Raw genomic sequence first — 26,810 nt, 5'->3', positions numbered from 1 at the left:
GAAGTGCAATACTACTCCCTAGGACCGAGGGCGTCCTGGCCCAGCGGCTGGACGCAGCAAGCTGTCACGGCCAGGACCTTTGACATGACTGAGAATCACAGGTCTGTGTCCCCCATCCTGGGGTTCCTTGCTATAGCAAGCACATTATGATGTGACCAGGAGGAGGACATGCAGCCTGTCAAGCCGCTTGGTGTAAAGTAATAAAAAGGCTCGTCTTTCAGGGTTGTGTCTTCTTGCCGTTTCATTCTGTAAGGTGACTGATGCAGAGGCTGAAGCTCCAATACTTTGGCCACCTGATGCAAAGAGCCGACTCACTGGAAAAGACCTGATGCTGGGAAAGACTGAGGGCAGGAGCGGAAGCGGGCAACAGAGGATAAGATGGTTGGATGGCATCACCGACTCAACGGACACGAGTTTGAGCAAACTCTGGGAGATGGTGAGGGAGAGGGAAGTCTGGCGTGCTGCAGTCCATGGGGCTGCAAAGAGGAGGACACGAATTAGAGACGAAACAACAGTCAAGAGGCATTCTGGTTCACACAGGTTGATATACGTGGTTGCCGGGAACCTCCCAAGGCCAGGCACCTATCACTATGAGTCAGCAAATCTGGAAGACTAGGTCCTAAAGGCAAGGGAACCACAATGGCCACCACAACACCCCAACCTGGACTACGGTTATACATCAGTGTAATGCCACCTGTGGGGGCCTAATGGAAGACAGCTCAAGAGACCAAGAGGTAGCTCAGCATCTCACAGATGCTCATGTTTCATATCCATGCAGAGTTTACAGTTCATCAGAGAAGTTAAAGTTCGATTTTGTAACAAGCACTATGCATATAATGTACACCATTAGGGATCTAAAGTTCTTAGAATGAGTCCATACTCTTTGGTGAAAAAAACCCAGTCTTTTAAATCTAAAGTGGGCTGCCTACTTTATTCTCTGCATAAAGCTAAGCTTCAGTCCAGCCTGAATTACTATCATATTATTATTTATAAGCCCTCATGCCTGCACGCAGCATCACAGTTTACATAGAACCTTGATATCTCACATATCATTTGATCCTTATAATTCATCAAGATAGGGGCCACTGTACTCATTTACACTTAAAGAAACCGAGACTCTGAGACGTCCTTTGAATTGTCAAGTTCACAGAGGTAGACAGGTGCAGGGCTGGAACTATATCCTCCGAGTCTTCTGTGTTACAATAGTCTGACCTGTGTGTGACTAGCTGGCTTCTTTAAAGAACCAGAATATCATGAGCTACTTTTTCTAGAAGCGTTTAACTTAAATATAGAAACAGCTAACTTATCAGGCCTGGAACCTAATCACGTCATTCCAGCACTCGCTGACCTCTTCGCGTGCCCAGCAATCTAACCACAGAACTCTCTGTCCATAATCGGGAGGAGCAAAGCACAGTCTCTCCTCTTCAGAAGAAGCCACACTCCCTGATAAACCAACGACAAGCCCATCTATATTCTCACTGCCCTGCAGGCCGGAAGCCTGCGTGGAGACACAGGGAGGTGGACCAGGCACGTGGCCTTCAGAGCCAAGGCAGACCTTCCCAAGCCAATGGCTCAGCCTGTGTTTCCTCTGGCCAGGGCCTCTGTGAGGGGAGCTCTGTCAGATAAGACTCTGGGGCTTAGCAACCTCTCCCACTGCTGCACAACACCCTTTGGAGACATTCAGAGACCAGCTGTGTAGGGAGAAAACAGAGGAAAAAAAAAAAAATGAAACCATGGGTAATGTGGTCGACCAGAGCAGGGGTGGGGGGCGGAGGAAAGTGACAGTTAAGTATGGGAAGAAGAACAAAACCGAGGTGCAGGTATGAAGAACAGCCTCCCTGTCCCTTAGAACCACTATTTAGTAGCATCATTTCCCAAGCCGTATTAGTAGGCTCCCATTTAAAAAATAGATTGGGGAGGATACACAGAGGTTGAAGATCATATCCTCCCCAAATTCAAACTGCTAGAACATGGAGTGCATTTTCTGTAATACCTGTGAACATTTTGTGTAACTATACAGTATTAAGTAGAAAAGTTTGGGGGGCGGGGAACTTATCCCTTAAAGAATCTACCAAGAGTTCCTCCAAATACCCTCTTGAAATCTTCAGTCCTGGGTTACAAGACTCCCTCAAGATGCATCCAGCCAGCCAGATGGCCTGTGGTCTACATGAAACCTGCCTGAACTGCTCAGGCCCCACTGCTGCCGAGACACCACCCCCAGGTCTCCAGGTCCAAGTTCAGACCAGCCCACCTCTGGCTGCACAACAGCTGTGTCAGGGGCCCACCTAAGTCCAGCTGGAATCAGGCTAGATTAGACCGACCCAAGGGCGACGTGTGGCCTGCTAGGGGGATAGATACAAATTCAGACTTGGTGATGGTCAAGACTAAACAATTTAAAGACAGCATTCTAACATTTTTCACTGGTTGTCTTTGCACATCCCATCTGTTGCTGGGAGCTGTGGGGGGCAGACTGTTGACCTTGGTGATACACCTGCCTGTATCCAACGTGGCCCCTGTGTCTTTCCCACTTTACCAACCTCTATTTTTGATCCTGTGTGGGGCCCCAAAATGTTACTGCCCATCACTGGCTGCCCATCACCATCAGTCCTGGGTGCCAGCACACAGGGGCATCCAGCCACACCCTACGCCACAAGGAGGCTTTCCAGCTCTGGCTGCGGAAGGGCCCTGGGATGCTGTGACAGGATGAGAAGGATGCTGGGGTACCAGGCCCTCCCTGCCAGCTGGCCCAAAGACACCTACCTGACACTCCACGTTGCAGTAAAATGCCTGCTTGCATCTTCCGCATTTGGACAATCCTTCTTTCCTTAAAAAACAGAAAGGGCACTGTAGTGGCGAGAGGCGGAGAAACGTGAAGCCGCGCACTTTGTCATGCAATAACAACAGCCATCTGGTCCGAAAGCGGAGCCAAGAGTCACCTTACCTTGCTCTCCCACTGGTACGTGCCATTTTCCCAAAGGAGAGTTTGACCAGACTCAGCCCTTGAGTGGGAGTGAGTTGGTCAAAGGGGACACACGCTGACACTGACCGACCCCGACAGCGTGAAGGGCACTTTCCAAAGAGACGAACGACACGGTCTCTGACCCGTGAGCCTGGCCCGGGACACCACAGCTGTTAACATCGACCTGCACTATGACTCAATGCTTTGGGGCAAGTCAGAGGCTCTTATGTCCTGATATTCTCACCTGCTAGAAAGGGACAGAAATAAACAAAGCCATCTTGGAAGCCTGAGTCTGTAAAGACAGAGGACTGGGGTTGACCTATATACTGCTGAGAACACAAAGTGGGTGACAATCTTTAGTATTTAGGGATGCAGAAGACAGGATGGAGCATGTCAGTAACAAATGTTGTCTAGGAAGCGAAATTTAAAAACAACGCTACCCAGCAACTAGAGACATATTCTTAAATAAAATACCCCTTGATCTGACTGGTACACACATCTACCTTGTCTGTATCCCACTGAATGATTCTTCTGCTTTGTCATAATTAGGTCAGTCCTCCCCGTTCATCACCATAGAATTCATTTTCCTGCTTCTCATAGGGGATAGGGACATTGCTGTTCCCTAACTGTTAGTTGCTGGTGTGTTTGCTGTGTTAGATAAGCCACAGGATTCTTCAGAAACTGTGAAGCCACTGAGTTAAACCGCCTATGACAGAACCCTTCAAATTTTTCTGAGATGGGCAACAACCACTTTGTTAAATGAGAGTGCGATCTGTAAAGCCTGCTGTCTGCTTCTCACTGACCACCCTGAAGCCAGCTTTCCAATGTACAGAAATGCTGGTGATGCAAAGGGCACTCTCGCTTACTGCCGGGGATGCCCCCTGCCCTGCCATGGAGCCCCCTCACCCCCACCCCGTCTGCAGCGTGCCCGGAGGGCTGATATTGCAAGACATACATATCATCACGCTGCAGAGTCCTCCTCCGCGTCTTCTCAGAGAGTGGTAGTCACCACACTACTCCCACAGAATCGGGAAAGGGTTCCAAAAATGCTACTGTTGGAACAAAACTGGCTGCCTTGCAGTTTTCATGACAGTGCTTGGATTCCAAGCAGCAGGCTGAAGAATTGTGTGGGAGAAAAAAACGCAACTCGCAGTTGAGGTATAAATAAATATTCCGAGTTTGCACATCTCAGTGGTTCAAAGAGGAGCCCACTAATTTGGCTGAGTGCATCCTCTGGCCTGAAATACCCTCCAAGGGTACATGTGGATGAGACGGCCGGCCCTGGCATCTCCTGCACTTTATGCCAAGGGGAAAAGGACAGACGATGTGCTCAAAGACAACTGTGAAGTGACTAGTAAGCAAGTGCTAATTGACGGGGACCATGAAGGAATGCCAAAGGAATGGAAAGTGCAGACGGGCAAAGCTGCAGAGGGAACTCTGAACATTCTTTTCCAAAAGACGTGTGTTGGGACATGGACAGTGGGTGGGTAGATGCCACCCATAACAACATCCATCTGAAACAGCCATTTGGTGATGGTTGGTTTTGCAGGGGGAGAGGTCATAAAACCTCTCTGAGAATTTGAAGCTATTAACTCTCCCCAACAACCCACCTTCTCCCCAACCCTCAAAGAGCAGCAGAAAATGCTGTGAAATTTTGAGGGCTCACCAGCCACCTAGAATCTACGCACAGACTAGTGAAGTGTTTCTGAAACCTGAATTAAGACCCTCGATATAACAGACCAGGAAACTATCAGAAAAAATGTCTTTATTAGCTCTACACCATACAAAAAGAAAACAAGGATTATACACAGAGATATTCCGCACATAGATGTGAGCAGTAAAGCTAATACGAAACCAAGGTTTGTTTTCAGCTTATTTGTTTTTGTCTTGTTTCGGATATTACCAAGGTAATATCCCAGGAAGGAAAAAAAACAACTGGGCTCTGGTGAATGCAGGAAGAACTCTAGTGGGATTTCATCAAAATAATAGATCTCCCAAAGGCCAGGCTTCATTCAGCCTGGCTAGTCACCAAGTCCACGGCCACAGACAACGAAGACCAGGAAGAAAGAGCTAACTCGTCAGGACTGGCAAGAGGTTACATAATGCCAATGGTTCTCGAGGTGTGGTCTGTAGACTACCGGAGGCCCAGAGGCCCTTTCAGGGAGCCCGTGAGATCAAAGCTATTTCCAGAATGTACTACTGCCTTTAGTGTCTTGACATTTGTGCTCTAGCAAGTGGAGGGTGCCTGGAGGGTGAAACCCGCAAGGCTTTGAAGTGAAATGAAGTCAAAGTGGCTCAGTTGTGTCCAACTCTTGAGACCCCATGGACTAGTCCATGGGATTCTCCAGCCCAGAATACTGCAGTGAGTAGCCTTTCCCTTCTCCAGGGGATCTTCCCAACCCAGGGATCGAACCCAGGTCCCTCGCATTGCAGGCAGATTCTTCACCAGCTGAGTCACAAAGGCTTTAGTACAAATCAAAGCAGCGAGTAAGTAGTCACTGTATTCCTCACTTCCACATGCTCACAGTGAGGGGGGAAAAGCCAGTTTCACTTAAGAATACCCCTAAAGAAATCTAAACTATGATACAAATGAACTTACCTAGGAAACAGACTCACGGACTTAGAGAACAGACTTGTAGTTGCCAAGGGGTAAGGGATGGACCAAGAGTTCGGGATTAGAGAATGCAAACCATTACACGGTGGTGGTGGTGTCACTAGGTCATGTCCGACTCTTATGACCCCATGGACTGTAGCCTGACAGGCTCCTCTGTGTGTGTGTATAGATATATATAAACTGGATCACTCTGCTATACAGCAGAGATTAACACAACATTGTAAATCAACTAGACGAAGATAAATTAAAAAAAAGAATGTCTCTAATAAAGCAGTGTGTGCGTGCTCAGTCACTTCAGTTGTGTCCAGCTCTTTGAGATCTCATAGACTGTAGCCTGCCTCTGTCCACGGGACTCTCCAGGCAAGAACACTGGAGTGGGTTGCATGCCCTCCTCCAGGGGATCTTCCTGACCCAGGGATCACACCTAAGTCTCCTGCAGTTCCTGCATTACAGGTAGACTTTTTACCACTGAGCCACCCGGGAGGCCCACTAATGCACTCACAAATACTAATGTCCTTGAATCTTGAGTCTTTGGTATGTATCTTCTTGGCACCCTGAGATGAAGGGGGAAGAAGGCAGGAAGTGTTTCTGCTCCTACTGAAGAATGAGGGTTATCTCAAGGATGAACTCTTGACCATCCCTGGAGCTATAAACTGAACGTGCCACTATTTTCTTGAAATATCACTTTTACTAGGAAGAACAACTTTAGACAAATTGGCTGTTCAGACTTGCGTATTTGGCAGGTATATTATGGAAATAAATGAAGTGAGTCCATCACATCAAGGAAAATAATTGGCAATATTTGTTGGCAATGATAAAATGTGGGCTCTTAAGCAAAAATTAGAATTTTGGAACACATGTATCTGCTGCCCAGAGTTTGACAGTCTGTCATGTGAAAGATTGGTGATGGTTTTAATAATTGTGGGGGGTTTGTTTGTTTGTTTGATTTCATGGTTTGATGAAATAAAGTTTTAGGAGGTCTATATAACTGAGTGAGAACCAATGTTTTCCAAATGATCAGAGTATGATGTTTAAAAAATTACACTTGACTAAAAGAGTCATTCAAAGTACAAGATAGACTAAGGGATTTTATGTAACAGAGTACATAAAATTCATAGACATGGCTTCAGAGTGCATGTTTTACAACTAATCTTTAAGACAAAAATCACTTCACTGAGTTCTAATGGTGAATCAAAGAATATCCACAATTAACTGAAAAGGCTATTAAAATATTCCTTCCCTTCCAATTACACACCTATTTGAGGCCAGATTTCCTGTGCATATGTCAACCAAAACTACATAATATGCCAGACTGGATTCAAAAGCATATCTGAGAATCCACTTGTATTCTTTAATCTCTCATTAAAGAGATTTGCAAAACTGTAAAACACCACTATTCTCATTAATTCTTTTGTTTTGAAGAAGAGTCCTCATTTTAAAAAAACAAGTGCTTTATAATATTTTCTATTTTTAATTATAAATATGATAAATATTGATAAATATCTAGGTGAACAAAAAAAGCTCTTTGGAGTTCTCAATTTTTATAGGTAGAAAGGGATCTTAAGAACAAAAAGTTTGAAAACTGCTGATCTCTTGTAATAATTCCATCAGTTCTATGAAGAGGTTATTACTCCAGCTTTTCAAATGAAGATACTGAAGATCTTAGAGGTGAAATATCTAACCCAACATGGCCATTCAGCAAGTTGGTAGCAGAATCAGAATTCACACATCAAGGGACATATTTTGTCTCCATCATGCAAACATATCCTTCCTTGAGTTTGGTGACATGATCAAGGAGCATATACTACAGCAAACAAAAATAATTGATGTGTCTAAATAAGGTCATTCAGTTCAGTTCAGTTCCGTCGCTCTGTTGTGTCCAACTCTTTGTGACCCCATGAATCACAGCATGCCAGGCCTCCCTGTCCATCACCAACTCCTGGAGTTCCCTCAAACTCATGTCCATCGAGTCGGTGATGCCATCCACCCATCTCATCCTCTATTGTCTCCTTCTTCTCCTGCCCCCAATCCCTCCCAGCATCAGGGTCTTTTCCAATGAGTCAACTCTTCACATGAGGGGGCCAAAGGATTGGAGCTTCGGCCTCAGCATCAGTCCCTCCAGTGAACACCCAGGACTAATCTCCTTTAGGATGGACTGGTTGGATGTCCTTGCAGTCCAAGGGACTCTCAAGAGTCTTCTCCTACACCACAGTTCAAAAGCATCAATTCTTTCGTGCTCAGCTTTCTTTATAGTCCAACTCTCACATCCATATATGACCACTGGAAAAACCATAGCCTTGACTAGATGGACCTTTGTTGGCAAAGTAATATCTCTGCTTTTGAATATGCTATCTAAGTTGGTCATAACTTTTCTTCCAAGGAGTAAGCATCTTTTAATTTCGTGGCTGCAATCACCATCTGCAGTGATTTTGGGGCCCCAAAAAATAAAGTCTGACACTGTTTCCACTGTTTCCCCATCTATTTCCCATGAAGTGATGGGACCAGATGCCATGATCTTAGTTTTCTGATAAGGTAAGAGCAGTAAGTAAATAAGTGTTAGTTGTTCAGTCATATCAGACTCTTTGTGACCCCCATGGACTGTAGCCTGCCAGGCTCCTCTGTCCATGGAATTCTCCAGGCAAGAATATTGGAGTGGGAAGCCACTCCCTTCTCCAAAAGGGTCTTCCTGACCAAAGGATCGAACCTGTAATAGCACTAATGAAGAGTACATAAAGGCATTCTTTACTCTCGTCTGCATAATGTCCCAGCTCCAATGGAATCCGTTAATGCTGTGCCTTGCTATATTCGGTCGCTCAGTCGTGTCCGACTCTTTGTGACCACATGACTGTAGTCCGCAAGGCTCCTCTGACCATGGGATTCTCCAGGCAAAAACACTGGAGTGGGTTGCCATGCCCTCCTCCAGGGGATCTTCCCAACCCAGGGATTAAACCCAGGTCTCCCACATTGCAGGGGGATTCTTTACCATCTGAGCCACCAGGGAAGCCCAAGGATACCAGAGTGGGTAGCCTATCCCTTCTCCTGTTAATGCTACTTGGTTTCAAAGATGCAATGGGAAGAATCCAGTCATCTGAAAATGAGATCCAGGAAGGAGAACATCCCGACAGAGGGTCTCTTGACCAACTATGCCAGAGGACTCAATGTCACTTGAAGTGGACTGGAATTAAAATAAGGACTGATTTTATATCCAGCCTGTGCAAAGAAGGTCCCTCTGTCTCATTCAGGCAGTAAATCCAGGTGTGTTCACAGACAGACACTGGGCCAGTCCACATGGGATTGCGTCCTCTGAGAACTGGGTTATAAAACACTGCAGCTCTCACAAAGGACAGAAAAGCCTTGCCTGGCTCGGATGCAGATGTTACTGTGTATGTGCTTATGGGGTCATCTACCTGGCTTGCCTGTGTGAATATCCTTCACAAAGATTCTCCCGGCCAGACTGCCTTCAGCGGAGAGAAGGAGAAAAGCTAAGCCAGTTACTGACAGCGAACAGTTTAAGAATCTCCTTTGGTCTATTTGGTAATAGCAGTTCTCAGTGAAATGGGGTAGGGATGGGAACTCAAACTACCCAGATACGCGCTTCAGTTCTTCCCATTGCTTACCACAGGGCGAGACACACATGGTCCGTAGGTCTAAGGGTGGAAACCCCGATTACAACGTGCTGAGCTGGCTCATGCAGGGGGGTGTGTGTGTGTGTGTGTGCGTGCTTCAGAGAGCAAGAGAGGGTGTGTGTGTGTGTGTGTGTGTGCTTCAGAGAGCAAAAAGTAGAGCTCCTGAGAGTCCAACTACTGCTGACTGCAGAGTTCAGCCAGAGAGAAACTTCATACGGGATATCCATTTTCACTGTCGGAATACACAAGGCTTTTAGAATAAACTCTATGCCTGCAGAAGACCCAGCTGTAAAGCTTTCATTTGCGATGTAACCCAATCTGAATTGTCCAGGAGGTTTGGGGAAAGACTGCAAAACAAGGAACAGAAAACTGCCCTCCGTGACAGAGGAATAAAGGTCATTCGGAGGAATGAAGTGAAATGACCGAAAAGGAAGGGAACGAAAGGAACATTAATGGTGAAATCACGCACAGCCTCTTAGAGTGGTTCTCAGCTTCAGCTGCCCACGCCCGTCTGGGGCTGGGTCCAGCTAGTCTCATCAGACTGGTCTGTGCTGGGAGTTTTAGAAAGCTACCCAGGTCGAATGTGCCTCCATAATACACACAACTGCTGGTTTAGGCCTATGGTCATCCATTTGGGTTGAGAGTTTTCGAGGGCAGAATTTGATGAAGAGTGTTGAAGCATTCTTCTCTGCAGTCCAGACTGCTTACAATGTAACTCTTCTGAAGAATGACTCACACACAGGATGGATTAGGTGGTTTAACTACCTTGATGATGGATGGATAGGTCGGAATAAAGCGGCAGACACTGTATTTTCTTACTATGACAAGCAAGTGTTCTGGAAGCCAGGCTCAGCTTTCTTTCCATCTCTTCCTGATTCCTGCTTCACAATGCAGGATGACTGTGCTGGGCTCTTTTTCCTACTTCCCTATCTCAAATCCTTTTTCCTTCTCATGCTTGAGGTGCTATGCGATCTTGGGCAAGTTATTCATCCTTTCTGAACCTGTTCCCTCCACCATAAAGATACAGTTTCTATCTCGCAGGTTTGTTATGTAAATTAAATGAAAAAATATAAGCGAAGCCCACCACTACTACACTTTTAATTAGTCTTCTTTCGTGTTTTTTTTTTTTTTTTGAGTGATGTCAACTCCTGAAATATCTTCAGTACCATCTTGCTCAGACTCATATTTAGAGGATTTATGCTTCTAAAGCCTTTGTTTTACAGGCAAATATCTACTCTGCTGTGAATGGAAAGGCTCTTTGAACTTAAGAAATCGTTCCATCCGCAAAAGGAGGAAAGAAATGTGACAGGAAAATGCAAGTGTGTGATTATCAGTGGCTGAAACAGAACTCAGAAGACACGCTCCTGTCATTTTCGACAGGAGAAGACACGCGCAGTGATTAATTTTCTTGCTTTTAAAATTCGGAAGCCGGGAAGATCAACAAGTTAGGATTGTAATTAACAACTCCTGCTAGTTAATGCATTGCCGGAGGTGCTGTGGGTCCAGATAAAAAGGATTTGATCCTGTAAGCTCCCTCCTTTCTGCTACCGAAATGAATGCTTTGTGGGTTTTCCCCATGAAAGAGAATGATACTGGCATGGAGTGGGTTTGCAATAACAATTACTTTTAACTAACGGTGATAGAAGAAGTGACAAGGAGGCTCTGCTGAACAGAGGCAGCCCCGGCCAAATGAAAAAAGAGAAAAGGAAAAAAGCCCCAGTGGCACAATATAACTTCACCATGGGTTGAAATAAGACAATCAGAAACAAAGTTAGCCTCCCACCCAGAGTGAGTGGTTCCACTAGCAAATTTTTATTGGAGAGAAATAAAAATTGGAGGAATTGTGGCAGAACCCTATTATAACCCTGGTCAGGTGACAAGGATAATACTCAGGGTATGGGTTTTTGTGTAACCCTGAAAGATGCTCCATGTAGCACTTTAATCCACAATGTAACAGTGAAACGGGACCACGTGCTGCGGGAGCTTCTTCCCAGAGCAGGGCTGAACCTTCCCCCCAGGGCATCCGGCTTTGTTCTGAGGCTTGTTAAAAGTTAGAGCCCAGGGCCTCCAGGGAGGCAGGAAATATTTAGGGCAGTAAGGTAGCAACTAATAGGTTTTCCCAAATGTTGGAACAGAAGCTGTGATTTACAAGGAGAAAGAGGAGGCTTGGTGGTCAGTACTGAATAGTTGACCTTGTCATAAAAACAATGACCCTGGGAGAAATGGGAGTGACACGGGTCAAAGGGTAGAAAGTTCTGGTTGTAAGGAGAAAAAGGTCTGAGGATCTACTGGACGGCATGGTGACTACAGATAATAATACAGTAGAGTATGCTTGAAAGTTGCTGAGACTTGAGCTTAAACATTCTTGTCACACAAAAGGAAGTTACCTACGCGAGGGGATGGATGTGCTGATTATCTTGATCTTAGTAATCATTCCACAGCCTCCATGTACACCAGATCATCAGGCTGTACACTTTAAATACAATCATCTGTCAATTTTTCCGCAATAAAGCTAAAAAAATACTGTAGACATGACTCTCCACATCACTGACTCATGAAAATCAAACTCAGCAATGAAAAAACAGTGAGGATGCTGATTTAAGATTTGTTTCAGCGAAGGCTCTAGGGAAGACTGGCATGCTGCAGTCCATGGCGTCGCAAACAGTCGGGCACGACTGAGCAACTGAACAACAGCGAAGGCGCTAGTTGAGATGAAATCTTCCTCTGCCTTAGAAAGGAAAAAAAAAAATCATGAGGCTTACGGATAGAGCAGAGAACTACTGAGCCTGTGTAACAGAGACGATGACTCTTTCAGCCACTGGACAGCACCTACGACCAAACTTCATCTTGCAGGCCCTGTAAAATCCCTAACAGCTGAAGCCTGCCCGAAGAACAGATGTGTGCGCTTTTAAATTGAACATTCTCCTCTGAAATTCTGTATATGAACTTTTGTGGGAGATCACAATGACGCTTCCTTGCAATTTGTCTTTGACTTCTCTGATGCTTACCAATGAGGAAGTCAAAAGGAAAGAAACAACAAACTCGTTTTTAACTTAGTTCTCTCTTGTAAGAACTGATCATAAGTAACAGCCACCATTGGGGAATGACACAGTACCATCGTGGGGGAACTGGAAAGACCACTTATATTTTGTTTAGGTTTTAAGTGAAAAAAGCAGTAAGGGATAATGCCAGGCAGGGTGGAATATCCCTGAAGACACGGATCGATGAAGTGTTCTGTAAGTATCTATAAGGATCCAAGAACAAACAGAGAAGGAGATGAGGCCTGCCCACAGAGGTGTTAGCAAAATAAGAAATGGGACTATTCGTTTAATAGATATTTACTGAGGTCATGGAGTATCAGGCCTCAAAGTGCTGGAGCTACAAGGTTGAAGAAGACCTGGTTCCTGTAGTCAAGGAGCAGGTGTGACGAAGGAAGTATGCAGAAGGTGCTACGGGTGCAAACACATGCATGTGTGTGCACAAGTATGTACGCACGTTCCACTATAAGCACTTTGGAGCTGCTGGAGTGAAATTAACACTGCAGAGCAAACTGGACCATTGCGGTGCCCAGCCTTGGGAGCACGCCTGCAGGTAGCCTTGACCCTACAGTGGCCTTCCACGGGGTCACTCTCTGAAGATGCGCAGAAACAGAAGTTGGCGGTGGGCTGCTTTCCACACTCTGTGCCTAGAAAATATTTAGCGGGTAGGTGCCTTGGAAGGCCTGAACACATGCTTAAATCAATTTACTATTGAGTGAAATAAGTCAACTGTTAGTTTCTGAATCTCTACTACTTTGTGACCCTGTAAGTTTTTAAGGTGAAAAAAATCCTAAAGCTTTTTAAAGTTGTATTTAAAAATATTTATTCAAGTGTATGAATAAATATTTCTAAATACAGTTGAATAAATATTTCTAAATACAACTTAAAAAGCTTAATGGATATACATGAGTTTGAGTAGGCTCCGGAAGTTGGTGATGGACAGGGAAGCCTGGCGTGCTGCGGTCCACGGGGTAGCAAAGTGCCGGGAGCCGGCATATTGCATATTGAGTGAGGATCTGTAATAGCTCAACTGGAATTCTATCACTGCCGGGAGCCAGCGTGAGGCACTCCGCCCATGACAAAGGTCATGAGGAAGGAGGCTCGGCATACACAAAGGCGGGATCGAGCCTCAGGAGTCCCCCTGGAAATTCTCGAGCATCTACCCCCAAAACCAGAGTCTGCCTACTTTCTGCTTTGTGCTTTCACCTACACCTCTGACTTTACAGGGGGCTGTCCCTCACTACCTCTCTCTGAAAAAAGAGTTAGCTTACAGCTCCAGTTAATAATTCCTGGGTGTGACAGTGTTTCAACCTACAAACTCCTTTGGAAATCCTCTAGCCTGCCTGAATGGGTTTTTCCGGCCACATGTGATTGTTCAGAGCCTCCCAACTGTGAGAGGCAGGAGATGTTCTAAACTGCCTAAACACAGATTCCTTTGAGTAGTTAAAAGATTGATTAGAAATTGTATTGGTGAAGGGTTTTTCACTTGTTGGGCCAATGTTTGCTGCTAAGTCTCCATACTCCTTACCTACTGTGTCCTTGGCAGTGTATTGATTGATATAATGGGTGTATAGAAATGTAAAATGCAGCTTTGTCCAATGCTTTTTGGAAGGCTGTTGCCTGACTTTGGAATAATCACCTTTAGAGAAAAATAAGTTTCTTAAAATGTTAACAGGCCTCCTGGCCAGAAGATGATGTCAATCACCTGAACTTTTGCATATGATAAGTTTGAAAGCCTGGCTTAGATTAGAACCAGGAACTGCTGTCCTTGCATGACTCCACCCCTTCCCCCATTATCCTCTATGCATAACTTAAGGTATAAAAACTACTTTGGAAAATAAAGTGCGGGCCTTGTTCACCAAACTTGGTCTCCCCATGTTGCTCTCTCTTTCAACTTCTGGCTGAGTCTCCATCTGGAGCGCGGAACCCGCCATGCTTGCTAATTATGCCTGGGCTTCTAAGATCCGACCGGGGAGGCCTCAGTGTCTCCTCTCCTTCGGGAGAACGGAAGGACGCCTGCGGCCTACGTAAGTGGTGCAAACTTCTTGTCTTGAAGTTTTATTGGTCTCCCGCGTAAACCAAGCTACTCAGCCTCTTTTCTCCACTGAATTTTCCTACTGAGCTATCCTTATTTCAGCCGCTTTTCTCCACTGAATTTCCTCACTGAGCTATCCTTATTCTATTACTCTTTGTATCCTTAATTAAAGTGTAATTAAGCAGTTGTTTCCTGACCCTCGCCTATGCCGTCTCTCCTTCGAATACCCTGGATCAGCTGGGGCTGGTCCCCGGCAGCAAAGAGTCGGACACAACTGAGCCATTGAACTGAACTGATTCAAGTGTATGAGTAGACCAAATTTCATCAAATTCCAAAAAAAATGTCTACCCAAAGTGCTGCTATTTTAACACAATGCAGGGATGCTACAGTTTCATTCAAACCCAGGATTATCTGATCAGAGTTCTCCCTTAGTTTGCATAAGTCATGAACTAGAGTGTGTGCTTAAACTTCTTGGTTAACAGTTTTCTTTATGACATACATACATGGATTATCAGTGTTTGATGAAAGAAAGCACTGAACTCAAAACATTACTGCCTTTAACAAAAACTCTGCTAAAATGACAAAGTTCAAGGCACTACAGCGTCAGCCAAAAACTGTCACTTGCTATCTGCTTCTACAAGGATGACATCACTAGCCACTGCAGTCGCTGACCTTGAACCATTGCCTGAAAGGAGTCCAGGGCAGAGACGAGGAGTGAGGCACTCTGTACTCTGGGAAGAACCAGCAGAACAGGCCTTCAGATAGCTAGAAATTTTCAGACAATTTTATGAGCCCAACTTCTGACATCTCCTCGTATCTAGGAAGCACTAAAATCATTAGTGGAGACATCTGCTCCTCATGACTGGTCGCAACCTTCTTGAGACTCTTTTCGACCCCACGGATGGTAGTGCACTGGGCTCCTCTGTCCATGCGATTCTCCAGGCAAGAATACTGGAGAGGGTTGCCATTCCCTTCTCCAGGGGATCTTCCCAACCCAGGGATGGAATCTGGGTCTCCTGCATTACAGGCAAATTCTTTACCGACTGAGCCACCAGGGAAGCCCCCTTGGGATCAGCAGTAGCCTTCTGCTTCGTGGTTCACCAAAATCAAACTTACGCTGACCTCCCCTACCCACCTCTTTGGAACAGAGCCTCAGAGCTATCTGAGAAGCTGTCTCTTGGGCAGTAAGTCCTCATTCTGCCCCAAATAAAACTTAATTCACGACTCTCATGTTGTGCTTTTTCTTTTCAGTCTACAGTGCGTAAAATAAAGATGAATAAAACCTACTGGAACATAAGCTTCGTGGTGGGAGGGATTTTTGTTCCTTTCTTCACCAGGATTCAGAACCTAGCGTGTGCTCAGTCGCTCAGTCATGTCTGACTCTTTGCAACCCCATGGACTGTAGCCCACCAGGCTCCTCTGTCCATGGGATTCTCCCAGCAAGAATACTGGAGTGGGCTGTCATCTCCTTCTCCAAGGGATCTTCCCGACTCAGGGATCGAGCCTGCATCTCCTGCATTGGCAGGCAGATTCTTTATCAATGTACCACTTGGGAAGCCCAGAACCACAGTGAATGCCCCATAAATATAAATATTTGCTGAATATATTAAAAGCAGAATCCCTGCTCTCAGACAGCTTACCATCTGCCCATCATTAAATGTCTCTTCCTGCTGAGGTTTTAAGAACCTGTGAAACTCTCACTGACAGTGATTGCCACTCTGCTAGAGATTTGTGCAGCTGACGGGTAAGAGATTTTTTTCAGGTGGCACAAATGAGGAAAATCAACAAGATCTGAGCCCAGGGCCCACATCCCTTGAAGAACCTTTCCTGGTCCTCACAGACTCAAGACAAAAAACTCCTCTGGTCCAACATCTTTTCATTTTGTCACAGATGGCAACATAACTCCTTTCAAGTGCCAGGATATAAAATCCTTGAGATTTTTATTTGGCTCAGATGAAAAAGTGCATCCTGCTGTCAGCCAGACTCCCTTTGCACCTCGCTCCCCCAGGATACGCCTATGTCTTCAGGCCTTGGTGTGAAATTCGCTTCTCTGTGAGGGAATCGTCCTTATTCTTCCTCTCCCCCAGTGGTGACTGCAGATTCCCTGGGTGATGAGATGTCCTGTTCATCACAGTGCGCTTGCAGATACACACTGGTGTCTCAGCTATCACAGCAAGCATTTATTTTGGTTTCTAGGGACTATAAACTTGTGAAACAGAAGCACTTATGGATTCTTGGATGCACTCCTTTAAGAAGCAAACCCAATCCACTTGAATGATGCACATGCCATATTTCCACTCAGTCATCAGAAACCCTCCACTTAGCCCATAGGTTTTATGTTAATACATTGGCACAAGGAGTCCCACAGTATTTTTTAAATTTTTGATGGAAGGAAAATCTGAGACACACAGTTGGATTCTCAACAAATGCATGGACTAGAAAGATAAGTTGTTTCCTGAACCCTCAAGACACTTTGGTCTTATTTTCCTGCTAAATCGCATATCTCTGGCCTTCAGAGAAGTCTAGAAGAGATCCGATTTCCTTCTGTTCTATTGTGCTGGCGTGAACGCCTTTGCAATTGAAAAGGAGGCCTCCGAGGGTGGTAGGAACAGAGTCAGCAGAAGTTACACAAAGTGAGGTGTGTGGCTTTGTGACTGGTTAGAGCGCCCGTGCTAATGAGGCCAAGGTCGTGGGTTCAGCCCCTGAAAAGGCAGTTACTTCAGTCAATTCCCTGCTGGAGGACTGCACCCCTAAACTCCCACAGATTCACTAGAAATCCAGAGATGCGAGGGTTGGGATGAGAATGGGAGACTGATGGTGGTGTACAGAGACTGATCACATTAATACAAATCCCTTGAGAGAGGACAGAGACCTCTAGTCCCAGAGTGGGCCCTTCTCCAGGGGAAAGCGACTAACCTCCAGGCTGACCAGCGCTCTGTTGTGCTGAGTCGCTCCGTCATGTCCAACTCTTTGTGCTCCTATGGACTATAGCCCGCCAGGCTCCTAGGTCCATGGGGATTCTCCAGGCAAGATTACTGGAGGGGGTGGCCATGCCCTCCTCCAGGGGATCTTCCCAACCCAGGGATCAAACCCAGGTCTCTCACACTGCAGGCTGATTCTTTACTGTCTGAGTCACTAGGGAAGCCCAAGAATACTAGAGTGGGTAACCTATTCCTTCTCCAGGGGATCGTCCCAACCCAAGAATTGAGCCAGGGTCTCCTGCATTGCAGGCAGATTCTTTACCAGCTGAGCTACCAGGGAAGCCCCTCCAGAAGGGGGCTCAAAGCCTGCATCTGGTCAAATACAATCAGGGTGCCCTGTTACAGGTCTGCCTAGTTCCCTGGTGGTGATCAGGACTATATACTCATGGACTTAAAGGCAAGCAAGCAAAGCAGAGCAGGGCTGCCTTTGAGAGGAACAGGACACGGGAATGCACAATCAGTAAGAGAGGAGAAATTTCAATCCAATTGTCCTGGCACAGGTCAGGTCCTCAAACTAAGAAATGTGATTACTTCCCTCCATGTCCGAAGTACAAAAAACAAGATGTGCGTATGGTGGGAATGACCTTAGTTATTGATGACTCCAGTTACAAAGGGATATTTGTAATTACTGACTGCCTCCTCAGGATGCAGAAATACAGCGGCTTAAAATTACAGTGATTTCATGTTTTCTTTATATTGACAAGAAAAAGAAGGGATATGAACCTCAGGCAAAAGAGTTAAGTCTCAAAAACCAAAATCAAGTAGCAACTTTCTTTGCAGTTTTCTATTTTAAGTTCTGTAAAATAACTTCACTGGCCCAGGTTCTTAGCAATTCTGAGTTCTGTTGAAAATCAGCTGCTGCCAAACTACAGACCTGAGCCCTGAATCTTCCCAAAGAAATGTAAGACATTTCTGAGCATCTTTTAAAGAATCTTCGGACAGACAGTGTGCCATTAGGACAGACAGTGCTCGTCCTACAAGAATACCATCCAGGGGCCTTTCAGCACAGCTGCATCATGAATTCTATTCCCAAACCATATCTGTTTAACTTTGCATAGAGCAAAGTTCTGAAGAATGGGTCTGTTTAAGGAAAAAAAAAATATGCAGGGGTGGTCAATATCCTTGTGCTGCCCTACCAGCACACACAGAAACAAACTCTTTATATGTACCTATAAAGACGAAGATGACAAACTCCTTTTAAATAATTTGAGCATATTTAAAAATATCCCAGACTTCCCTGGTGGTCCAGAAGTAGAGTCCATCTGCCAATGCAAGGGAGCTGGGTTCGACCCCTGGTCTGGGGAGATCCCACATGCCATGGGGCAACTAAGCCCGGTGCCACAATGACTGAGCGTGAGGACTGCAGCCACTGAAGCCCACAGGCCTAGAGACTGCGCTCTGCAACGAGAAAGGCACCGCAATGAAAAGCCTGTGCACGGGGACAAAGAGCAGCCCCCACTCACCGCCACTACAGAAAGCCCGCACACAGCAACGAAGACCCAGCGCACTCACAATAAACAAATAAAAGTGAAATTAAAAAAAATAAAAATATCCCAAACTCACCGAAGGACCAAAGCCTCATATTTCTTTTTACATTTTATCAGGTAATAGTGGATGATGCAGAAGAATATATGCAGTTGTTACACAAATTCCAAGCCATTAGAATAAAAAAAAAAATTCCCTGAAACCACAGCAGCATAAGATATAAATCCAAGATAGGTGAATCAATTGATTTTGCTGAACTTTTAGAAACGACGCATTAATCTGTTGCATTATCCACAGGGGCAGGGGGAAGCAAAAGAAAAGAGGCGATAAAAATTGCGTTCACTTGAGAAAGCAGAAGTGACTTAAGTCCTCGTGTCCAGGTGTGACTCACACGGTAGTTTCAGGTCAAAAGGGACAGAGATATGTGTGGCTGATTCATGTAGATGTATGGCAGAAACCAGCACAATATTGCAAAGCAAGCATCATCCAATAAAAATTTTTAAATTAAAAAAAAAAAAAAAAAAGGACAGTGAAGGAAAACCACACTCAGAACAGAAAGACACAGTTCCCTCTGTGAAGAGGCTGGCCCTTAGGGGGCACTCAATATCTGCCCCCCCCAAATGTGAAATTCAAGGAAACAACTTTTCCAACACTCAGTTACTTTCTACGTAACACGGGACAAAGTCTTCTCTACACAAGCCATCCTTGGGAGGATCAAAACACAGATGTACCTGGAAACGCTTTATGAGCTGCAAAGAGCAACACGATTTAAAGGAATATCATTTTATACGGGATCTTCAAATTTTTACAACTAAGAGGATATTGTGCAATTGCTTTTTAGAGGGAAAGGGGTTAGATGGTGGTTTTAACTCACCAGGGCTTGAATTTAGCTTAGGATATCTATCCTGCTGCCAGTCTGTCTCTTTCACCTCAAATCGTTGCTAATCGTGCGGCTTGGTCACTGGGCCCTGATACGCCTGCACTGAAATGATGCTCCCTGCATGTGAAAAATGTGCCTGCCCTGGCACTGTGCACATCTGAAGTCTTGCAGGACTGCTCCTTGCCACAGCTGAATCACGCTGAAGGCAGAGAGCAGAGCAGAGCTGAGGTATCCTTGCTAGGTGGAACATTCTGTCTTCCTCCATTTCTTATTTCAAACCTTTGTTTAATTCCAGGGTAAAAAGAGTATTAAAGTCGTTAATCATTTTGGAGCTACACAAGGCTCTTTAAAAAAAAATAAATAAATAAAGTTTTACCTGTGTAGGCTCATCATATCATTTTCATCAGGTTTTGGAAAATACTGAAAACTGATCCCAGACACCCATTATTTATGCTGTTGAATGGGAGGTTGAGAACTGCTGCTTTCAACTCTGGGTCAACTTGCCATCTGAATGATGATTCCACTGGCCAACAAGGTCAACAATATTGTCTTCCCAGTATTCCCCAGCTCAAGCCAACCGCCATAAAAAATGTCCCTGAAATGAGAATATGTTCTCATACTATTTAACATTTAGCCAACAGAGCTCATCAAACAAGTCCATAGAAGCGAGACACCGAGCCAATTGTGACACCTCCGGAGCGGTCCGGGTTGTACTGGGCACTTGACTTCCCTGACTCAGGACCAGCTCAGTAGGTGGGTGTTAATGTGCACTGCTCACAGATAAAGGAAGCTGGGAGTAAGTGCGTGCATGCTAAGCTGCTTCAGTCATGTCTGACTCTGTGTGACCCTATGGGTTGTAGACTGCCAGGCTTCTCTGTACATGGGATTTCCAGGCAAGAATACTAGAGTGGGTTGCCACGCCCTCCTCCAGGGGATCTTCCCCACCCAGGGATCAAATCCGCATCACTTATGTCTCCTGCACAGACAGGTGGGTTCTTTACCACTAGTACCACCTAGCAAGCCCAGAGGGGCTAAATAATTTGGCTCAAGACAATCCATCAGGAAGGGATGAAACCAGAATTCCAACCCAGTCAATCTGGCCCCAAAGTCCCTCCTTTGCAGTCTCTAAATAAAAGAAAAACTTGAAATACTGAAATGTTGAAAACGGCAAACCAGTATCTCATTATCTACTGTACAAATGGCTGAATTTTATATTCTTTAGTGTAACTTTTTAGAGGAAATCTGTTGTCTGTGTGTGTGTGTGCGTGTGTGTACATATACCTTTTTGCGGGGGAACACCATGCAGATGAGGGTTCTTAGTTCCTGGACCAGGGATGGAAACCTATGATCCCTGCAACAGAAGTGTGGATTCCTAACCACTGGACCATGAGGAAAGTGCCTGTTGGCTATCTTAATCTTCCTACCCATTTCTTTAAAACACATGTAAAAAGATGCAGGGAATCGATTATTGGAGCATGTGCCCATAGAAAGTGAAAGTCACTCAATCATGTCCAACTCTTTGGGGACCCCATGGACTGTAGCTTGCCAGGCTCCTCTGTCCATGGAATTCTCCAGGCAAGAATACTGGAGTGGGTTGAATCAAACCTGGGTTTTCTGTACTGGGAGGTGGATTCTTTATCACTGAGCTACCAGGGACGCCCTCTCAGAAGGAACATGGGTTACAGATTTTTCTCTTTCTGAGACAAATACTAGCAAGTGTTAAAATACATTAAATATCAAGTGAAAAAGTGTGCCACAAAATACTGACCAGGCCAACGTATGTGCTTGTGTGCACCAAAAAAAAAAAAAAAAAAAAAAAATCTGAGAGGTCTGATGAGGACAGCTCCCAACTTGAAGACATTTATATTTTTAGGAGCTGCCTCTTAGCAGCTGAGGCAAGATACACATCTTCCCAAGTGTCACCCTGAGAAAATGTGATACAGATGCAAACCTTTGCTTGTGTTACCCTGACAGTAAGAATTCCACTTTGCTGTGACTTAAGAGACTTCCTATTATTTTTCCATTTGCAGAACATACTTATTTCTGAAAAACATCACTTCTTTTCTTTCAAAATAAGTCAAACCCTGATACAATTAATATGATAGGGAAGATCTCTGCAGGCTCATCTGTCTTAAGCACTATTATTTACCTTCAACTTCTGGCACAAGAAACAATATGTGCAGTTTTCTTTTTATGGCAGGGGAGGGGACGTCATGGAAGAGTATTTGAGAATTTTGTTCCCACCCCTGGGGGAACCCTGGGGACATATTTGTGTACCTCCAGTATAGCTGAACAGAATAATCTGTCCTCGGTCTATACAAACAGCTGACAGAGGAAACCGTGCTAAATCTTTGAGATTGATCTAGCCACTAATTCTAAGTGAACTGGATTTAATAGAAACCACAGAGTGAGTACAAAGATATTTCTGATTTCACAGGTATCATGATGTCATGATGTCATCGTATTTTGTGCGTTATTTTAGCTGATTTGAAATGAGTCCTCAGGGAGAGAGAGGAAAGGAACTGTGGATGTTGACAGACGTTCGCCTAAGCCAGAGAAAAGTGGGGGGAGGTGCAGTGGTCCCTCCCCATGCACGGGCAGCGCCGGAGAGGGGCCTAAGGCAACAGTAACACTAACGAATGTCATTCAGAAAAGGGGGAAACAAAAGCAAAGGCCATCCCAGAGGGCGCGCTGACTGGCCAAGCCGCACCTGACGGCACCTTCCCCTCCGGAGGTGAGGGCGTGTATAGTAGGTACAGTTCGGAGGCGAAAGAGAACCATCTCTCCCTTCTGCTGCTCCACTGCGAACCCAGCTGGATTTGATCTATAAAATTCACCGGAGAGGGAGTCTGGTAACAGACACCTGAGCACCTACTAGGTGCTTGGTCCCCCAGTCTTCTCTGCCACGATGGTTCCCAGGAATCACCAGGATCCCTGACGCAGGAGGGAGGCCCCTTCCGTGCGGGGTGACCTTGCTTTGCTCCTGCCACTCCAGACACCCACGCTGCTTCAGACTCTGAGCCACAGCAAGGCTCAGAAGATCAAGGGACCAGACACAGCAGCCTTTTTAACTTTGGGAAAACCCAATGCTCACTTCACTCAAACGTCGCAAAGTGGTGCCATGACCCTTTAGCTCTTGGCTCACCAATTCAAAGAGACACATCACATACAGCCCTTAAGCTGCCCACGGCATGATTCTGTGTCTAGTTCCTTTCCAGGTCCCCCCAAAGCGGAAGACAGCTCTGGCAGGGAGTCTGGGCAAGATGACTATAGTATTTAGCTTTTGTCCCTTCTTTTGCTCTGTCTTACCGTGGAATAAGATGAACATATCTCAGGCACTGAGTTCTTTGGCATATGTTGGGCTGGAGACCTGTATTCAAAAGGTACCTGCAAACCTCAGGTGGGCTTAATCTAGCCCAGAAGTCTCCACTTCGAAGATGAAGAAACTGAGGTTCAAAGAAAGTAAAGCAGGGTCCGGGAAGGTCCCATGGCATAAACTCCAATGCCATGCTTCCTGCCTCAGTCCTTTTATTGAAGACTTGGCTAGGTAGGCAATGGGCGGAACTGAGGACATCAGATTTCATTTTCTTAACTATAAGCGTGAATATACATACTTCTTCTCTGGGCAGTGGTTCTCTCCCCCTTAAAACGGAAAATGTTGCATTCATGCTTTCTAAGGGTGCCTTTAGGTCTGAAACTGTCATAAGGCTTGAAGATATAATTATGCGTATGTGAATATATACACATATACACACATACATGATCTGCTGCATTTAAATACCAATTCCAACCAGACGTTTTGCCTAATCCCCCAAGCAACCAGATTTTCCCAACCCCAAACCAGGGCTAAATCCCGTCCCCCCGTTGCAGTCCCTCTGAACCCCGGATCGGTGCCCCCCTGGCTTCTCCCCAAAGACCAAGCGCAGAGGGTGACAAGAAAGACGAGGGGCCACGTACTTCACATGAAATACGAAGTGTCATTAAGTTCCTCGGCGGTAACACGGCAAGCCTGCGGCAACGCGGGACTGAGAAGGAGCGGGAGGAGGGGGGGGGGGCACAGATCACATCGCAGGAAGCACAAGTGAAAGGTGGCTTGCGGCTGTGGCCGCTGCGCGAAACCTGGGGCCCCGCCGGCAAAGCGCCGAGTAGCCAGGACTGGGGAGCAAGCCTGGCTCCGAGCCCACGTGTTGCAGGCACGACCCTGCCCTGGCGGGTTCGCACAGCCCGCCGGGGCCAGCAGAGAAACGTGCCGTGGTGCCGGGCGTGCGGCGGGAACTTGGCGAGTCTTTCTGAGTGCACGTGGCCCGACCAGTCCCGGGTTCCAGGTCCCCTCCCGCTCCCCACCCCCGCCCTGGAGCCGCGGGCGCTAGGACCCCGCGAGGCGCGCACACTCCGGCCCGCCCGCGCGCGCGGCGCCCCCCGAGCCCCTGCGCGCCCGCCGGCACCGCCCTACCTGGCGAAGCAGAACTCGCAGTGGTTGCCGCGCTCGCTGACCGTGAGCACGTAGGCGTAGGCCGGGCAAGAGAACAGCAGGTCCCCCACCTGGAAGGGCTGCAGGGCCCGCAGACCCCGGCCCTTGCCCGGGCTGCAGAAGCGCTCCAGCCCGCCGTCGCCCTCGGCCCTCATCCCGGCGGCCGGGCTGGCGCGGAGGGAGGCCCCCCGCGGCTGCGGCTCCCCGCGCGCTGTTATTGGAGCAGCGTCACCCGGAGCCGCGGGGGCGGGAAGCCGCCCGGCGGACGCGGCGGCCACCGCTTCCCCGGAAGGGACGGCGGCCCCGCCCGGCGCTCGCGCGCCCCCGGGAGGCGGGGGACCCGGCCCGGTAGCCCCGCCCCGCGTGCGGGACCCTCGCCTGCGGCCCCGCACTCGGCCAACTGTCGGCCGCTGCGGCCACCGCCCGGAGCTGCGTTCCCCGGGGCGGCTCCAGGCAGGAGGGCGGAGGCGTGTGCGTCCTGGCGGAGGCTGCGGGCCGCGGCCGCGTTCCGGTGGGCGGGATGGGGTCGCGGTGGGACAGGTACCCAGCGCCTCCCCTGGACCAGCCAGTAGGATGGCCCGCGCTGGGTTAATAGAAGTTGGCGGGGTAGCGGGGCAAGATGCTTCTTAACCTTCAGTTCGGTTCCTCTGTCCTTGTCGAGAACCCTAGAAGGAGTCCTCGGGGAACACCGAAGGGAAACCGCAGTAGGAAACTGCTAGGTGCCGAGGAGTGCCGAGGGTTAAAAGGTGCTTCCCCGAGGTGAAAGGTTTTTAGAGCCCAGTATGACTCCCAGGGAATCTCAAGTATTGATTGTGAACCTACTTCTTTCCCTCTGCCCCTCCGGTGGAAGTTAATTACGTGGACGGAAAAAGGAAGTGCACTGGTCAGGCTTGCTCACTCAGACTCGGCGTACAGGCAACCATGCGGAGGAGGCAGGAGATAACCTTGCAGTCAAGGAACTTAAGACTTGCCCGGGGGCAGTGCCGTGCTGTAGCCAGAGCACACGGCTAGGGATCGAATCAGCTTGACCACGCACTGTCATCTTAGAAAAGTCAATTAGGTTATGAGTCACAGAGAGGATTTTCTGTATGAGAAAGAAGGGTTTAATCTGTTCTGCATAGGAGTATGGAAAGGCTGCAGTTGATGTGCGAGCTGTAAGGACTTCCGTGTATGAAGAGAGGGTTTAGCAAAAGCACTGATACTTAAAGTGGGATCTCAAACTAGGTTGCCTGTGTAAGATCAGGAGTAGTTCAGCAAAGGGTAAGATCAATGTGATTTGAGTATGTCATCAGAATTTTTGACCCTTCAATAAAACTTCTAAAATGAATAAGCCTCTGGCCTTCCTGAAGAGAATACATCATGGATACTCTCCCATTTAGACAGTTTAAGAAGCATTCACTGAGCACCCACTGTGGCCAGTCAGTGGGATAGAAAGAGTGGCTAAATGTGGGTCTGGGCCTTTGCATACCATACATTCACAATCCTTATTGGATGTTACCGGGTCAAATACTGGGCTAAGTGGCTTAAACACATTACCCCCATTAAATATGTAATTCTAACTGCCCAGTGAGTTAGGTGTTATATGTTTCCCATTTCCAAAACTAGGAAACTAAAACTCAGAATACTTCCCAAGGCTATACAGCTAGGTTGCAGAATTTGCTAGGTTGCAGAATTTGGTTTCAGCCTCCAGTCAGTCTGAATATGAGGCCCATGCTCTTAAGTGAAATGACCCTCTGCAAAGAAAGACCGCTCCCTGAGACAAGTGGTGTTATAGTGGCTTGCACAAAGCGTTCTGCGGGGAAACAGGCAGGGGAAGACAAACAGCGTGGAGAATGCAGGTTTGGTCAAGGCAGGTGCCACATTCACGTAACCTTTGAGCTGGGCCTGGATGATGGATGAGACTTAAGTACAAAAGAAGAGGACAGTTGGCCAGGCTGAAAGAATTGCATGTGAAGACAGAGGGACTTGAAAGAAAGAATGGTGTGTAGTTGCAACCTGCTGTGTTGAGTGGAGACTGAGATCTCAGGGAGAGGACAGGAGGTGAGGCAAGAGTAATGGGAGGGCATCTTATCAGGAGACGAATTTCCTCCCAGAGAAGGTGTGGGAGTCTCTGAAAATGGTTAAGCAGCAGGGTGCGCTGATCAGTCTAGTGTTTTAAACAGTTCTGCTGCAGCTTTGCCGATAGACTGGAAGGGAGGCGACTGAACACGGGACCACGGGTTAAGAGAGCACTGGACATGGCAGACAGATGACAGTCAATCTTGTAGGCTCAAAACAGGAACCAGAGACTTCCCTGGTGGTCCAGTGGCCAAGACTCCAAGCTCCCAATGCAGGGGGCCCAGTTGGATCCCTGTTTGGGGAACTAAATCTTCTATGTTGAAACTGAAGATCCCACATGCTGCAACTAAGACCCAGCACAGCCAAATAAATAAATAGTGTTTTTTTAAACCAAAAAAAATCCAGGAACCATAAATATCCTAGAATTTGGGGAATGGAAGAGGCATATTCTTACTAATAAGGAAAATGAAGCAGAGCTAGCAAGAGATTCCATGACATATTCATTCAACATTTAAGTATTTATGATATGCTTACTGTGTTCCAGCAAAGGTGATAAAGGCTGGTGATATAATGGCAATGACAACAACAACAAAAAACTGACTTATTCCCTGTCCTCACGGAGCTTTGTACAGTCTGTCTGGCAGAGGAGGCGGACATTAATCA

The 26,810-nt window shown here is 46.7% G+C and overlaps 1 protein-coding gene across 4 annotated transcripts in view; it reads right to left on the bottom strand.

The window, feature by feature from the left end:
- Nucleotides 1–24,391, bottom strand: part of SMYD2 (SET and MYND domain containing 2) — a 54,223-nt gene extending 29,832 nt beyond the window's left edge. For all 4 annotated transcript variants that reach the window (XM_025285461.3, XM_025285462.3, XM_006074267.4 and 1 more), the window contains exons 1-2: nucleotides 24,072–24,391; nucleotides 2,761–2,824 (exon numbers count right to left, since the gene is read on the bottom strand). In XM_025285461.3, coding sequence (XP_025141246.2) covers nucleotides 2,761–2,824; nucleotides 24,072–24,244 — 237 coding nt within the window. In that variant the 5' untranslated portion in view covers nucleotides 24,245–24,391. The remainder of the gene's footprint in view (nucleotides 1–2,760; nucleotides 2,825–24,071) is intronic.
- Nucleotides 24,392–26,810: the final 2,419 nt, after the last annotated feature.

This window comes from Bubalus bubalis, chromosome 5 (genome assembly GCF_019923935.1).
Source record: "Bubalus bubalis isolate 160015118507 breed Murrah chromosome 5, NDDB_SH_1, whole genome shotgun sequence".
Taxonomy (NCBI): Eukaryota; Metazoa; Chordata; class Mammalia; order Artiodactyla; family Bovidae; genus Bubalus; species Bubalus bubalis.
The sequence above is the reverse complement of the archived record's forward strand: the minus strand, read 5'-3'. Positions and strand labels throughout refer to the sequence as shown.